General features: G+C 38.9%; 1 protein-coding gene and 1 long non-coding RNA gene across 6 annotated transcripts in view; both read right to left on the bottom strand.

Annotated features, from left to right (window-relative positions):
- Positions 1-17,230, bottom strand: part of SH3GLB1 (SH3 domain containing GRB2 like, endophilin B1) — a 34,195-nt gene extending 16,965 nt beyond the window's left edge. For 2 of the 5 annotated variants that reach the window (XM_036443659.2, XM_036443657.2), the window contains exons 1-3: positions 16,973-17,230; positions 5,982-6,123; positions 2,879-3,007 (exon numbers count right to left, since the gene is read on the bottom strand). In XM_036443659.2, coding sequence (XP_036299552.1) covers positions 2,879-3,007; positions 5,982-6,123; positions 16,973-17,044 — 343 coding nt within the window. In that variant the 5' untranslated portion in view covers positions 17,045-17,230. Of the gene's footprint in view, positions 1-2,878; positions 3,008-5,981; positions 6,124-15,575; positions 15,601-16,972 lie in introns of those variants that run through there. The other 3 variants (XM_036443656.2, XM_036443658.2, XM_036443660.2) reach the window with 3 other exon arrangements.
- Positions 7,473-8,796, bottom strand: LOC118722305. The gene is made up of 2 exons (XR_004988964.2): positions 7,711-8,796; positions 7,473-7,568 (listed from the first exon to the last, which is right to left on the bottom strand). It is a non-coding gene; the product is annotated as an uncharacterized LOC118722305 (long non-coding RNA).
- Positions 17,231-17,632: the final 402 nt, after the last annotated feature.

Consider the following 17,632-nt stretch of genomic DNA (forward strand, 5'->3'; position numbering starts at 1 on the left):
CCGCCCTCTCCTGCATGCACGAATTTCATGCATTGGGCTTCTAGTAAGATTATAAATATCTTAGTAAAAATGACAAAGATAAATTCATCATTTAATTGTACTAATTCCATCAATGCGACAAAAGAGGATGGATACAATGAAAAGTATGTACTATCACAGCTCAAATAGTGTAGATTTGTTTATAAAAGTACTAGAGGCCTGGTGCACGGATTTGTGCACTGGTGGGGTGCCTTGGCCTGGCCTGCACACATCCCCAGAGGGGTCCCAGATTGCAAGAGGGCACAGGCCAGGCCGAGGGACCCCACCAGTGCACGACTGGGGCCAGGGAGGGACTGCAGGAGGGCTCCAAGGCATGTCCAGCCCATCTCGCCCAGTCTTGATTGGCCTGACCCCAGCAGCAAGTTGACCTACCCACCAGAGCATCTGCCCCCTGGTGGTCAGTGCACGTCATAGCTACCAGTTGAACAGTCGAATAGCTGCCCAGCAGCTTAAGCTTTTATATATATATATACTCAATATATTAGGTCTAGTAATAATTAATGTCGTTTTCTAATACTTTTTTAAATCGAATTTATTTAAACAATACAACAAAATTTAATCAACAATATAGTTGCCGTTGTTTTCTACTACTTGTGCCCAACGCTCAGGAAGCATTTTAATCCCTCTGTTGTAAAATTCTTGTGATTTTGATGCAAAAAATTCGGTCAATGCATTTTTGAGGCATTCTTCATTATTAAATTTTTTTCCAAGAAGAAAGTTTTGCAAAGAACGAAACAAATGGTAATCGGAAGGGGCAATATCAGGAGAATATGCAGGTTGAGGGAGAACTTCCCATTCCAACTGGCACAGTTTTTCAGCAGTGATTCTTACAGTATGCGGTCGTGCGTTATCGTGGTGAAGAATTACACCCTTCCGATTAATCAGCGCGGGTTCTTTTTCTGTTAAAGCTTGGGCTAACCTTTCCAATTGGGCACTATACACTGCACTTGTAATGGTTTGGTTAGATGGTAAAAGTTCATAATGAAGAATTCCTTTAAAATTCCACCAAACACACAACATCACTTTTTTCGCATGCAAGTCAGGTTTTGGCGTGGGCTGCGGAGCCTCATTTTTGTCCAACCATTGAGGCCGCCTTTTCAAATTAACATACAGCACCCATTTTTCATCTCCGGTAACAATTTGCTCTAAAAACGGCAAACGGTTTTGACGAGAGAGGAGCGAACTGCAAATTGTGACTCTTTGATTACGGTTGTTGTCGGTCAACTCATGAGGAACCCATTCTCCAAACTTTTGGACTTTGCCAAGTGCACGCAATTGATTGGAAATTGTTTTTTGTGAACAATTTAAAGTTGTTGCAAGCTTGTTGGGTAATTTGAGGATTTTGCACCAAAGGAGCTTGAAGAGCTTCTTGATCAAAATTGGACACACGGCCTCGACCACACTTGTTATCTAACGAAAAATTTCCCTTGCGAAATTTCTCAAACCAACGCTGGCATTTTCTGGCGCTAACTGCATCTTGACCAAGAGCACTACAGATGTTTTTTGCAGCCTCACTTGCTTTTCTTCCTAATTGGAACTCGTAAAGCATGCAGTGCTGAATATGCTCTTTATCCGCCATCTTCTTAGCCCTAGTTTTGCAACAAAAACCAAACCAAACACAAACTTTTTCAAGCAAAACTTATTAATTGCACTTCACACGTTCTGTAGATACCACGTGTTTGAAGGTTATGTCAATACAAGTCAACGCCAAGCAAGATTTTAAACGAATGTTTAAAAACGACATTAATTATTACTAGACCCAATAAAACACTGTCTTATTTTCGGGGAAACAGGGTAAAGTTTATTTAGTTCCAGAATTTATGAGCTATTTCATAAATCAGGACTACATATAAAAATCATTTATTTTACCTAGAATTTCATATCAATTTTTAAAACCAATTTCTTGCAGAAGTCTTAAAAGACTTGAACAACAGGAAAAAAACTATAGCCCTAACTGGTTTGGCTCAGTAGATAGAGTGTCGGTCTGTGGACTGAAAGGTCCCAGGTTTGATTCTGGTCGGGTGCATGTGTCTTGGTTATGGGCACATCCCTGGTGGAACGTGTGCAGGAGGCAGCTGATGGATATTTCTCTCTCAGCAATGTTTCCAACTTTCTATCCTTCTCCCTTCCTCTCTGTAAAAAATCAATAAAACATAAAAAAAAGAAAGAGAAAAAGGAAAAAAGCTATAGAAATCCAAAATTGCCGTATATTCTGAGAAAATTAGATTTGAAGAATAGTAATATATAACTTTGAGTTCCAGAGTAATACATTAAAAGAGTCAGCACAACAACAAAGCTGAAGAAACTGTAAAACATGATCATAAAAAAATGAAACTATATGAAGAAAATGGAAATGAAATGTAATCCAAACATCCAGAGGTAACCATTGTTAACATTTTTGTATTAATGACATTATGTGTAATGAAAGCAATAGTGATTCCAACACTTTCAATGTGTCAGGTACTTTTTTATAGAAATAAATAAGCCCTCAGGAAAGCTTTAAAAAAAAAAAAAGAGGAGACTTATATTAACAAAAACTACAATGTATCTTAAGTACCACAACAGAGATATTGCAAGAGTGCAAGTGAAGAATCCACTTAACATTTTAAACATAAAAAGATCATATGAAAGCTCAGAATAATATATGCTTAAATATATTAAATTAAATTGAAATGAACATACTTATTTCTTACCAATAGTTCTCACTTCATTGAAAATTTTAACATAAAAATTTTGAAGTTAAAAGTGATTCCACGAATATTAGGTAAATGTTAATGATGTCTCTTAAGTAGTAAAAATCTACAAGTAAAGATAAATAGACCTTTTGCTTCTCACTTACCATAAGCTGTTCCAGGGCCAAACTCAGTCCCTGCATCAATCATATATTGTCCCAAAAGTTCTGGGTTGTTTACACGACTTGGAGCTTTTCTATCCAGTTTCTCATAAACAAATTCTTCTATCCTGGCATCTACATGAAAAGTTTAAAATTACCAATTTCAAAACAATATAACTATTTAAAAGACTCTTTTGTTCCACTACCAGCCATTTATCGTCCTGTAAAATTAACATGAAATTAGCATGCTTTCAAGTACTTATATTAATATCCTAGCGGCGGCCTCGTGCATGACATTCGTGTACCAAGGGGTGGGGGTGGGGGTGGGGGTGGGAGGGTCCCTCAGCCTGGCCTGTGCACTTTCACAGCTCAGGAGCCCTCAGGGGATATTCACGGGGAGCGGGCCTAAACTGCAGTAGGGCATTGGAAAGCGGGCCTAAATCGCAGTTGGACATCCTTAGTGCTGCCGTGGAGGCCTGAGAGGCTCCTGGGGAGAGGGGCTCCTGCCACCGCTGCTGCGCTCCAGGCATCAGCCTGGCTTGTGGCGTTCCCCCTGTGGGAGAGCATTGACCACCAGGGGGCAGCTCCTGCGTTGAGTGTCTGCCCCCTGGTGGTCCTGGTGGTCAGTGCACATAACACCCACCAGTTATTCCGCTGTTCTGTCCATTTGCATAATAGCCGTTTATTACATAAAATAATTTTTTATTTATATGTTGAGTATTATATAGCTCTAAGAAACTTACTATTTTAGAAATACTGTATGAAAAATATTTTGGAACAAAAATATTTTAAAGTACAGTAAAACCATTATGAGTATTTTATGGGATTTTAAGTTCCAAAAAAGGGCTGGAACTTAAATTTCACTTTATATTTAGTGAAATTGCATTTGCCCCATTCATATAATGGCTAACTTTTAACTCTGGATATATGTTTTCAATTTTAAAAGCAGGATTTTTCAACTATGAAAATATGGATATAAGGTACCTTTAAGAACCAAAGAGTCACATATTTCTGACACCTTTTTTTGGCTTTTGCTTGCTCAAAGTTGACTCTCCTTCCTAGCGTCTAAATATAGGCATAGTGGTTTAAGAATAGAGTAATCCAGGCTTGGAATAGTTTGCAGACAGAAATCAGCAATATGATGCCTTGGCTTAATTGTATTTAATTATATTTAAAGTATGTACTTGTAGATACATAGATACCTCTGAGCATGTATTCACTCAAGATTTCACCATTATAAATAAGATTAAAATACAAGAGAAAAGGTTAAAGGCAATTATAGAACATTAGTATAAATGGGAAAGGGAAAAATATGAATAAACATTTTAGTGTAATATTCAAGAAACTCACATTTACATTGCTGCCTAACAGTGGCAAGTATTTCAGAGACAAATGAGAAAAAGTTCAAATTTCCAGAAACTATGATTAAATAGAAATTAAAATTATAATCCAAAAAGAAGTTAAATATGTTCCTTTTAAGCATCTCACATAATTCCTCCACAAGTGTAAGTTTTACACAGTGCACTGAAATTTCAAAAATAAGCTAAACCAATACAGAAACACTTCTAAGAGTTGGCAAAAGTGTTAATTATAAAAACATAAAATACACTTTTGTGGTAGACACTGGTACAGTATCAGGAGAGTTTTTAAGCAGTGATTTTAAAAAACATTAAATGAATTAAAACCAAAATGAGTCAGTTTAAAATGAATCATTTTGATGATGTTACCTAAGTTTTAGAATCTTATTTTCTGACCACCACAAAAATTCTTAGCTTTGCTATTTTCTACCTATTTGGTAAAAAGTATAAATCCCATGTTGATTTCATTCAGTTAATTTAAAATAAATGTTTCATTTCACTAAGTCTTAAAACACATTTAGGCAACTCTGTTATAATTTAATATATATTTCTGAAAAACACTAAGTTCTAAAAAATCATACACTAAAAATGACAGGACTTACAGAAAAATAGCTGGGTTTAACCACACAAAACCTAAGTAACTTTATAACCAGAGCACAAATAAAAAAATAAAAAGAATTGTTACTACTTTTGAATTAAAACACTAATATAAAATAATACTTATGAGCCATTATAAGTTCTTTATAAGAACACCATTCCTGTTTACTAGTCATGCATGACTTTATTTGCCATTCTGGAAAACATGTTTTAGAACAGACTATGTGTGCCAAGGAACTCTGGATAGAGCAAGGAATAAGAGGAAAACATTCTACTTTTTTTTTTTTTTTTGGTGCCACGGTATATAATTTAAGTAGCCTTAAATGAATAACAAAGACTAGGCCTCAAAGTATAAAAAACTTAGTTTAAAAAGTCACTGCAATTTACATAAAACTGCAAATAATTACTAATAGTTTGCACAGTGCTTGAGTTTTTATGCAATAGCAACAAAGTTGGAATTTTAAGTACTTAAAAACAAGTTTATGGCACTCACAAGGCGGTCACAATAACATTGGAGGAAAAGAGGAAGGAAAGCATGCATTGTTGTCTTTGTCCTTCAATTTTGATATGTAAGTTTCCAGTGAAAAGACTGTCAATGTGCTTGGTTCTAGTTCAAGTTCCCCTTCTAATTAGCTATGGTAAATTATATAAAATGCTACCTTGTGAGTTTCAATTAATAAACAAGTATGGTGCCTTTTATTTGCAAAGTTATTTAGATAGTGATCTGCTTAGGGTTGTCAGAAAATCAAATGGAATAATTTATGTAAAAACGTAAAACTTAACATAAACAAGTGGTATAACTTTCCCTTTAATTGTTTAGGGATAATTCTCCCTTGGATGAAACAGGAAGAGCAATTTAATTTCTTTTCATAGACCTTTATATCTCTTAAAATTCAAAGTCACTGCCTGAAATTGAATTTTCAAGAAGATTTTACAAAAGCCTAAAAATGTTGTCAGTTTGTTAGGTGATACACAAAAAAATGTCTTCTTAAGCAAGACACATAAAAAATAACCATAATCTCAAAGCTATAAACAAAAAATTTTGTTTTCCAATAGAAATTAAAACCTTTTTTTTTAACATTAAAAACCCTACTAACAGAATTTTTTAAATAGGAATAGTCAATAAGGTAGACAAAAGGTAAAAAGTTTCTTACTTGGATTTGGCTGCAATAACACTTCAGTTTGTTTCATTATTTTTTCTGTCCATATTTTGGTACATTCAGCTTTGCTAAGAAGGTTCTCTAAGTGAGCATCCAATTCTGTCTTCTCTGCCTGGCCAAGCTTTTCTTCTGTGAACTGTTAGTAATTATTTTAAGACAATATTAAATATACTGCAAATACATTTTAGCAACCTATATTAATGATTAAAAACAAATCCAAACAATCCCAAACATACAATTATTTGTAAACCATTGCATGTAAATGTTACTGTTTTTGCTTCTACAATAATTTTGCCCTTATCTATACCTTTTTTTGTAGCACTTATAATCCTATCTTATTGTTAACATGCATTCTCAGTTCTGCTAAAATGCAGGATATGAATTCTAAAAAACCCCTAAAAAAACGAACACACTGTTTGATATATAGAGTATATAAATATTTCTGACTGATATAGGTATCATAATAGTAAGGAGTAAGAGCTTTGAGTCAGATGGATATGAATTCATACCCTGACTGCAATGTTGTGTGACCTGAGCAAGCTTCTGAAAATTTTTTCCTTAGGTATCCTCTATCATAAAAAAGAGCCAATTATATCTTATAGTACTTTGAAAGTTAATTAAGAGTATGTATGTAAATCACATTGTTCAATGCCTGATCATTGTTAATGAATTTAAAAAGGGCTGTTTATGTTTAATGTGGCATTATATTATTGGCACTTCACTCATACCTAGTTAGATAGGCTTTTATGAAATGTTCTGAAAAACAATAATTTAAGTTGTTTCTTCAGGGTATGTTCTAGCAATTGATGGGTACACTAACTTTTGGAATATATCCTATTCATACTATGAAGATATCTTTTAAAGATCATAAAGTGTAGTTAAATATACTCAATGTATATTATCTCGTGTTGGTTTTTCAGGAAAGGCAGCATTGCACATACAGTAACGAAGAAGTAAAAAGATTTTCTTCTCTTTAGATTTTATGAAGACTTCTGGATATTTTTCATTAAATACTAGAAGTGATGACTCAGCCTGCTTATCATGAATAATTTTTTTCCTAGAATATGATGTTGCTTTTCCCATCATAACACAGGCATATCACTAGCACTAATTCTATGCTCATTAATCATGACTCATTTCCGGGTAACAAAATATAATGTTCACCTTGCTTTTTCTCCTCTCTCCCTCTCTCCTTCCTTCCTTCCTTTTAAAATATATTTTATTGATTTTTTACAGAGAGGAAGAGAGAGGGATAGAGAGTTAGAAACGTCGATGAGAGAAACATCGATCAGCTGCCTTTTGCACACCCCCTACTGGAGATGTGCCCGCAACCGAGGTACATGCCCTTGACCAGAATCGAACCTGGGACATTTCAGTCCGCAGGCCGATGCTCTATCCACTGAGCCAAACCGGTTTTGGCGCCATTCTCATTTCTTAAAATATCTTCTCCTGCTCCACTTGTCTTGAGTTTTATTATGTTTCAGGCAGCATCCTTGTTTTTGGTCTGATACTTTCAGTTGATTATCACTTAGCATTTTTAGCTGAAAGGTCCTCTAGAATGCTATTTTTATTTTTTTAAACCTTTATTTATTTATTTTTACATATTTTATTGATTTCCCCCCCTCCCTCCCTAGAGTTTTATGTCCATTGGTTGTACTTATATGCATGGATACAAGTCCTTCAGTTGATCTATTATTAGAATGCTATTTTTAAACTTTACAACCCTCACCAAGGTTTTGTTCAGGTGCTAGAAATAACAGCTTTAATAGCTTTTGTCAAGTCTTACGCCTTATTGAGATTGGCCTTAATCAAGCTCTCACCCAATAGGTGGGACTGAGAAAAGCAGTTCCAAAGGTATTGCCTAAGCCAGTAACTTGACTATATTGTAACTGAGGATAAGAGAGGCATTAGGCAAAAATCAAAAGTTTCCCAAAATCAGCTGGGTAACTATGCAATCTCGATCTTGAGAGAGAACTCTAGTCTTTTCAGATCCCAGACCTACTGTAGAGATAGAGATTAGAACTTTACAAGATAATACACCTAGGTGAACATTATCTACAAAGGATCATCTACCAGTAGATCATCCAGACGATAAACAAGTAATTAAATACTTTGATAATAAGGATACAAAGATAAAAAGAAGGTAGAGAGAGGACCAGCATGATAGTCCTATTACTCCTTAAGTAAGTTACTAAATGATTAACTGCTTGAATTAATGGATTCAAGAGTAGAGAACTGAAGAATTCATTCTTCAGGGAGAGGGAGGGTAGGAGAATCAGAAGGTTTAAAAGGCAGAAGGATATGCAAGCTTAACCTGGAAGAGGGAGCAGAAGTTTGAGGATTGCCAGATGTGAATGGTAAGAAAAATAGCCTCTCTGAACTGGCAACAACTGAGATGGGATGTTAACAAATGAGCTATGTAAAGACCCAAGGGAAGAGTATACATTTCTCTGATGATTTATCTTCCAGTTGCATTTATGGAGGATCATTAGTGGTTCTAAATATATATATTTTGTAGAAGCCTTTAATTTATACTTAAAAATCAAGACTAGATTAAAATGGCAATAAACAGATCCATAATTAAGAACCAGTATTTATTAGGTTAGTCTTTGTGCGAAGCACTCTGCTAAGAACTATTTTAAGAGAGCTAAATGAAAAATATTACCCAAACATTATAAACCTGCAGGCCTATTTTTTTCAATACATAAAATCATGTTAAACTTTATTGATTTTTAAAAAAATACGCACCAGAAGTTATTTTTCTATTTATTTTTAGAAAGAGTGTAAGAGAGAGGGGAAAAAAAGAGAGAAATATCGATGTGAGAGAAATACATCTATTGGTTGCCTCACACACGCCCTGGTGGGGAGAAGCCTGCAACCAAGTAAGGTATGTGCCCTTGACCAGAATCAAATTCGGGACCCTTCTGTCCACGGACCGATGCTCTATCCACAGAACCAAACCAGCTAAGGTTTTTAGAAACACACTAGAATTAAAACAAATAGGCTAGAAATTACTAAAAAATGTTTATAAAAAGTGATTTAAGTAAGTCATTTAGTTTACCTGATACAGGTTAGGTTTCAGGGCAAGTTTCCCCCCAATATCTCAGAGAACCAACAATTAGAAAGTTAATTATTTGAAAAACAAAACATTTCAATCTTCAGATCAAAAGGCTTGTTTGCTTAATTATTTAATACTAGAGACCCGGTGCACAAAATTCATGCATGGAGAGGGGTGTCCCTCAGCCCAGCCTGCACTCTCTTCAATCTGGAACTCCTTGAGGGATATTCGACTGCCCGTTTAGGCCTGATCCCACACATCCCTCTCACAATCTAGGACTGCTGGCTCCAACTGCTCACCTGCCTGCCTGCCTTCCTGATTGCCCCTGTTTCTGCCTGCCAGCATGATCACCCCCTAACCATTCCACTACCAGCCCGATTGATAACTAATTGCTCCCCTGCCAGTCCCCAACTTTCCTCCTCTGCTGGCTTGGTCACCCCTAACTGCCCTTTCCTGCAAGGTTGATCACCTCCAACTGCCCTCCCTTGCAGGCCTGGTGCCTCCCAACTGTCCTCCCCTGCTGACCATCTTGTGATGGCCATCTTGTGTCCACATGGGGGCAGGATCTTTGATCACATGGGGGTAGCCATCTTGTGTGTTGGAGTGAGGGTCAATCTGCATATTACTCTTTTATTAGATAGGAGGATAGAGGCCTAGTGCATGGGTGGGGACTAGCTTGTTTGCCCTGAAGGGTGTCCTGGATCAGGGTGGGGGTTCCCTTGGGGCGTGGGGCGGCCTGAGCAAGAGGCCTGTGGTGGTTTTCAGGCCAGCCACATGTCCTTTGGTGACCCAAGCGGAGGCCCTGGTATCTGAAATTTATTTACCTTCTACAATTGAAACTTTGTAGCCTGGAGTGGAGCCAAGCCTTCTGCTTGTTCTGTGGCTGCCGCCATTTCTGTTTGGTTTTGTTTACCTTCTATAGTTGAAACTTTGTAGCCTTGAGTGGAGGCTTAGGCGCAAGGTTGGGCAGAAAGCTTGGCTTCTTCCATTGCCTGGGAAACCCAAGCCTCTCTCTTGCTCTCTGTGGCTGTAGCCATCTTGGTTAGGTTTATCTGTATACTTGCTCTGATTGGCTGGTGGGTATGGCTTGTGAGTGTAGCTGAGTGATGGTTAATTTGCATACTATTCTTTTATTAGGTAGGATTTTCTTATGATTCTCATATACTATCTTACAGGTACCTCTAACTATACTTTTTTTTTTTTAAGTGTGAAAGTGTACTAGAGCAAAGATGAATATTTACAACAAATCATTTATTTGTATGAGTATGACACCTTGGAAAAAATATTAAAACAGCCTGATCCTCAACTTCTTCATCACTGAAATTATGTTACTTACCTATATAATGAATTTTGGACTGTTTGATATAAAATGCACAGCTTAGTAAATGGCATTTTCTAACATATATCAAAACCCTGTCACTGTTAAAAATACAGAAGTATAAAAAGGATCTAGTAAAAGATCTTATTGAGAAATAAAATCAACTGTAGTTTGTAATTACAACTATTACCATTAAATTCTATGAAGTTATTAATTTTGGTTGAAAGATGTTGAAAACTAAAATTTTTAAGGGTAAAATTCAAAATTTTAGGTAATTAGGAATTTTTTTTTTTTTTTAAAGAATAGGTTTTTTTTTTTTTTTGTCCTTATGAAAAAGGAACCATTATAATTTTATGTTTACCTTTAGGTAATACTGTTAAGATCATGAAAGCCTTGAGAGCAAGAAACATGTCATATGTTGATTATACATCTCATATACAGTAGAAAAAAATATATACTATGTTCTCCATACATATTTTCATTAATATCTAAACCTTTTTAATTTTTGATATAACTCATTTTCTGTAGTAGGTGCATTCTTAAAAATGTTTTAGAGAAAAATGTATCTATTAAATATTGTACTATTTTGTTATTTTAATATGTCATACCTTCTGATTAACAATGAGAAAAATCCTTACACCATCATAATAAAGTCATGGGAATGATCAAGCCTTCTACAATTGGACATTTAAGTAATAATAATTTAAATTTATGATTTCAACCTAAATATGTAACATTAGCAATAGGGTAATGTCTCTCTCCACTCTTTGTTTGTTCTATGTAGGATTAAGGTTACCTTTAATTTGATTACTGACTACCATGTAGGAGGCAGAGGGAGATTGTAAGATATGAGTGCTGTGAATAAAAACACAGGGACAAGGAACCATAGAATATGTTTGGACCATGGTAGTAAAAAGTATTAATTTAAAGTATTAATTTTTTTGACAGCAAGTATTTACTGTAAAGGATTGTCTCTGACTCAGCCATATTGCCAGGCCCTGTAATCCTTCCTTCACTACAGGACAGGAATGTAGCCTACAGTATAACACAGAGAGCCTGGATTCCCTATTCTGCTTTATTAGAAAGAAAAAAGAACTTTTTTCTTATAAGTAAAAAGGCTGTGTGATCAAAGACATCTATCTCATATAAAGTCTAACCATCAATTCTCTGGTTAAAGTAATATTTTAAAAGTAACAAAGTTCTTTGGGTGGGGGATGTATAACAAATTTTGAATATAATGTATTAGTAAACTATAAAGTAGATTCTTCTCAACTGGTACTCAATTTTGGCTGCACTTTGGAATTACTTGGGGGAGCTTTCAAAAATACTGATGCTGAATCCAACCCTAAAGATTCTAATTTAATTGGACTAGGGTGCGGCTTGTAAAGATCCTCAGTTAATTTTAATTGCAGTTAAAACTGAGTACCACTGTTCTAAACTTATACATAATTATTTTAACATCAAGTTAAGAAACCATCTTCTACTTGTAGTCTGTTAAGTTAATGTCAATAGCACCAAAGGATGTAAACACAGTTTTGGGTAGCACTAAATACACAGAATTTTTACATAATGAGTAAACATATGGTCTTTGAATGTCACATGTATTATATATTAGAATTTGAAAGACACAGTAAAGTTATTTGCAGTTTAAATTCTATGAAGGAAATGGAATTTCAGAAGGGCTTCAGATAAAGTATTTGGCAAAGTTGGAATTCCATCCAAATTAAAACTGACAGGAGCTAGTTGAGGGTACATCATACTCATATTTATATCACCAGCTCAGTCCCACCATTAGTGCTTGGTAAATTAAGTGGGAGACTGAGGTCAAGCGTACAACTAAATTTTATAGACATTTCCCCCCTATCAGAAAATACCTGGCAATCATCAAGTTCATAATGTCAGTTCAAAGGAAATTAATATAACCTCCTCCCTATGTAATTTAGCTTGAGAAATTTTTTTAGACAGTATACACTCTTATTTTACAGATGGTGAGCAAAGTTTTGCTTCAATATCAATTCTAAATTTAAAATATGCACACTTGAAATATTTATTAAACCAAGTAAAATGGATATTTACTAAAAAGAGTAAAATATTTAATTATGACAAATTAGGACTAGACTATGAAGTCTTTTGAAGGCAGCAACTAGGTCTTATTCATCTTTGAATTCTTCAATGCCAAACACCTTAAGAGGTATTCAATAAATATAAGTTGAGTTGAAGTTTAATATTTTAGAATTAATCAACTTCAAGGTCAGCAGATACTATTAGAAAAATACTAATGAAAATAACAAAATTATTTAACATGCTAAATGATTCAAAAGAGTAAATTTTAGTTATGGATCTTGTTTGGAGAAAATGACATAAATAATTAAAAACTAATGTTATATGCTGAGAGAAAGGAATAAGAAAGAATTCTTTCAGACATACAATCTTATTAAAAATATGAAAGCCACAGAATAACAGATTTTAGATCTCCAAGGGGTCTTACATAACAGCGCATTAGGAGAAAATTGCCATATACAGAACTGATAAATGACAGAGGATTTCACACTAAGCACCTATGGTCTGAGATGGACTTGAAGTTGTATCTTGAGAGCAAGAAAAGACTACAGAGAGGCAGCAGAGAGCATTCAATTTACTTAAGAACAAAAGTCTAGAATTAGAAAGTATAAGATATTTTTAAAATTAGAAAATAATTTAATAGGAATAATATCTATATATGAGTAAAAGAAAAAATAAAGCTGGGAGTATTTAATGCTCAACAAAGGAGTTTGGATTGAAGACACAGATTCCATGAATTAATAAATGTTTTTAAAGACACTAATGAAGTAACAACTGATGGAAGATAAATAACTTGTATTCTATTGTTTAGAGGGAGTTAAGAACAACAAAACCACCCAAATGGACTATTAAAGAATGAATATTTATATTCATTTATACATTTTACCATAAATACTATTTTAAAGTACTAAGGAACATACATTTAGAAGGGTGAGAATGGAGTGATGAGATCCATTTATATGCTTTAATAGTTTGATTTTACTTTTTAAAAAATAGAGGCCATTTCAATTCTTAATTAAACATTTTTTTAAGTAAAATGAAAAAATGTATGGCAGCTGACTAACCAGAGAATTATATTCTTTAAGGTAGAAAAATGAACTTGAATTCCATTCCTATTCTTCTCATTACTTATAATGAGTAACTGGCATACATAACTCTTACTCCATTCTTAGCATGAAACTTGGCACTGTGGCACTGTACTGATGTCAGTTCACTTTAGAGCAAGAACTCAGTCACTGACTAAATACTGAGAAGCAATGTTTTGTTGAAAATTACCAGACAGCATTTCAAACTTCACATGTTACATTTTGGAACCATATTTTCATATATATATATATATATATATATATATATATATTTTTTTTTTTTTTAAGTATTATAGAAATGTCAAACATATACAAAAGCCTAATAGTATAATGAAATCACATGAACCCATAACCCAGCTTCAAACTATCAACATTCTGCAAATGTTGTTTTAACTGCTCCCATTTTTTCTTCTGAAATATTTTAAAATAATTCTCAGACATGATACAATTTAAACAAATTTCAGAATATATCTTTAAAATATACAGACTCAACATAAGGAGCCTGCTCCTCCTGAAATATTTCCTTTCTTAGTAAATGGTTCAAGCCAAAACACCAGAGTCATCCTTTGACTCATTTTCTCTCACAGCACAAAGCCAATATAACAAGCAATACTGGCTAGATTGTGAATTTCCCCTGCTATCACTCTTATGTCACATCACCTTTTACTTTTTGCCTAGCTTAAGTCCACAGCTCCCTAACGGGTCTCCCTAGTACGCCCTGCAACTGCAGTCTATTCTTGTTCCCTATGACTGAAATGCTTTTTTGTTCAAAAAACTGGAAACTGTCACTTCCTTGAGGCCTCTGAATTTGATCCTATTAGAAAGGCTTGCCCTAACCACCGTGTCTACACAACAGGGCAACACCATCACTTCTACCATTAACCAGTCCTCACTGGCCTATTTCTCCATCACCACCTGATGTATTATTTACTGGTTTGTCTTCTGCTAGATTGTGAGCTCCAGGAGGGCAGATATTTTCTTGATTTTATTCTTTACTGTATCACCAGTGTTCAAAATAGTAGTGACAGTCATGTCGTATGCAATTAAGTATTTAATACTGAAAATTATTTGATAGTTAACAGAGAACAGAATTCGTTCCTAAAGAATCTGAAACAATCAGTAATTAAAATTCATTTAGAAAATAATACATCTTTTGAAGGCTTTGACAAATTTTTAAAATCTAGTATCTATTGACCATTTATGTGTCCTATATTTAAGCAGTGTGGATTATGCACCTGAATTATAGCTAATTGTATTTAAAAGAGTGGCATTATGTGGTGTCATATTTGCATTCAGCATCTTCATAGGGAATCAGCACTGAAACAATACCAAAGTCTCTGCCTCTTTTGCAGTTAACATTAAGTCTTATAAATCAAAATTCATTTCAGACCTTCACTCACTACATTCTTCTTGCAACGAGTCTTTGAACTATGGGTACTAGGCTAATTTAAATTAAAAAACTTACTCTAACTATAAGATTCAATGCCTTTTCAATATACCTCATATTTTAGTGGAGGAAGGGGAGAAGAGGGTTAAGGTGGCTAGCTTATTACTCACCATGCAGAGTCTGTAATTTGGAAATCAAGACTTAGAAGGAATTTCCCATCCTTTACGGGTTTACTTGCCCTAAGAGTTATTGAAATGCTCGGCATGTCTTAGATTAGGGGTGTCGAACTCAATCAGAGAAGGGGCCAAAATCTAAAATCCAGCCTAAATCGCGGGGCCGAATGGTTTACTGAACAGTCATAAACTGTCATTGTGATGGAAACGCAGCGGAGTGAAGTGATGACAGCGCGGTGCGGGCCACATTGCAAGGCCTGGAGGGACGGATTTGGCCCGCGGGCCTTGTGTTTGACACATGTGTCCTAGATGATGCTTAATCCCTTTCTAGGCTGTAACATTCTATATATCCTGAACTTTGCCATGCTTATCCAAGAAGAGAGGAGCAGCTTGCAATAAATAGTAGGTCAGACAGCACTTGCTATTTACTAGCCGTGCAAGTTAAGCCAGTTACTCACCTCTTTGAGGCTGCTTCCTCATATAGAAAGGGGGTTAATAACATCTACCTGGCAAAGTTACAGAAAGGACTGAAGATAATCTGTCAAGTGAAATGTCTGACATAGTGTCTCACTCCCCCCCCCACACACACACAATATAAGGCAGCTATTGCCCCTAGTTCTACCATCCTTTTGCCAAGAACAGTGCAATAATGTAAGATCGACGGTGTCAGTAAAATTGGGGTAAAGTGGCAAAGCAAGACAACTGCTTTACATCTCAGTTTATCAATTTGATACGCACATTAGAAAACCATTTTTGTTTTTCTCTTTTACAAAAGAGCACGCTGTTGCTACTGTGGCTATGTCATTAACTTAAACACCAGACTGTTTCTAACCCATGTTGTGGTAGAATGTACATCTGTTCGCAGATTTTTAACCGAGCTGCCATCGTGTGGGTGACGACAGCAGAAAATCGTCCAGGGTCCCTCGGACTGACACTTCCTTGATTGCGGAGTAACCGGGGGATGGCTACTTTGCCCCCATAGAGTGTATGTGGAACATCACCCCCGTGACCACAGGCACAACACGAGTCTCTCCCCTCCCCACCCCCCCCCCCCCCTCCAGGCTCCCGGCCCTGCAGCCGGTGCTTCCCGTTTTGCAAATGTGCGGGAAGCCCCACGCCCCAGCCTCCCCGAGGCCTCAGCAAAGGCGACCTCCAGGTCTCCGGCGGCTGCCGAGCCCGGGACGGCCTTTGAGGGGGTGGGGGGGTGGGGAAGGAGGGAGAGGCGCCGGAGGGAACGGCGCCGGCCGCGCTCCGGGCAGAGGGGCAGGAAAGGGACACTTCCTTCCAAGCCTCGGCGGGGAGGGTGCGAGAAAGGAGAAGAAAGGGCGGGGGTGGGGTCAGGAGAGTCCGTCTCCGGGCTCCCCAGCGGGGCTCGCCAGGCCTCCGCCCGCCCGGGAGGGAGGTCACACGAGCACCCGCGTCCGGGGCGGGAGAGGGGGAGGGGGGTGTCAGCCAGGCAGGAGGTGCTGGCGGAGTCCCGGCCCGAGGCCGAACTCAAGGTGTCCTCCGGGGGGGCCCGTCTCCACACCCCGCCGCCTCCCTTCGTCCCCCAGGGGGCGGCGGCTGGGCTGGAGGGGGGCAGGGGGCGGCGGCTGGGCTGGAGGGGGGCAGGGGGCGGCGGCTGGGCTGGAGGGGGGCAGGGGGCGGCGGCTGGGCTGGAGGGGGGCAGGGGGCGGCGGCTGGGCTGGAGGGGGGCAGGGGGCGGCGGCCAGGCCCGCAGGGGCGCCAGGCCGCGCCCATCTCCCGGGGCTCGGGCCGCCGCAGGCCACACAGGCCCTGGAATCGGCGAGGCCGGGAGCGAGGGCACCGACCATCGGGCTCGGATGCTCTCGCATCTCCCCCCGCATCTCCCCCGGCCTGGTCCTGGGGGATACGCCCCCTGCCCCCATTCCTCACCCCCTACCTGCACCGCACGGCTGAGGAAAGTGCCCGCGTCGGCCGCGAACTTCTTGACGTTGAAGTCCATAATGTTCATGCTGCGCGGCAGCCGGGCGGAGCTGCCGGCGGCTGACCTAGCGGGTAGGCGGGGGCGCCGCGGCCGGGCTGGGGCGCCGGGCGGGAGGGGCGGGGGCTGACGTGGGGAGTGGAGCGGGGCGGCGCCAGCCCCGCGGCCGCAGCTGTCGTTTCCGTCCAGGGAGGTGGGGGGGGAGGGGAGAGAGGGTGGGGCGACGAGGAGAGAACGAGCGCCTCCCAGCGGCCCCCACCCCGAGCCCAGGCGCCGCAGCCGGGACGCAGGGCCCGTCCCTTCCGGAGCGCGGCCGCCAACGTCGGCGCTGGCCGCGGCGGGCGAGCCGGAAGCGGAGCGGCGTACCGGCCCGTGGGTCCGGCTCCCGGCGGAGGAAGCGGGCGGGGCCGCGGGGCGGGGCCTGTGTGGAGGTTCTCGCGGGAACAGCGACCCCTTCAGGACCGTCGCGGCGCTGCCGCGGGGCGCGCCGGGAACTCGGCTCGCTCCGCCCCGAGGGAAGGTCGGTGTCGCTGGGAGGGGCGCGCCGCGGGGGTCACAGCAAGACTGCAGCGTTGTTTTTAGTCCCAGAGGACCAAAAGCAGACAACTCTGACCCTTC

The sequence above is a fragment of the Pipistrellus kuhlii genome, unplaced genomic scaffold (genome assembly GCF_014108245.1).
Source record: "Pipistrellus kuhlii isolate mPipKuh1 unplaced genomic scaffold, mPipKuh1.p scaffold_m20_p_2, whole genome shotgun sequence".
NCBI classification, from domain to species: Eukaryota; Metazoa; Chordata; class Mammalia; order Chiroptera; family Vespertilionidae; genus Pipistrellus; species Pipistrellus kuhlii.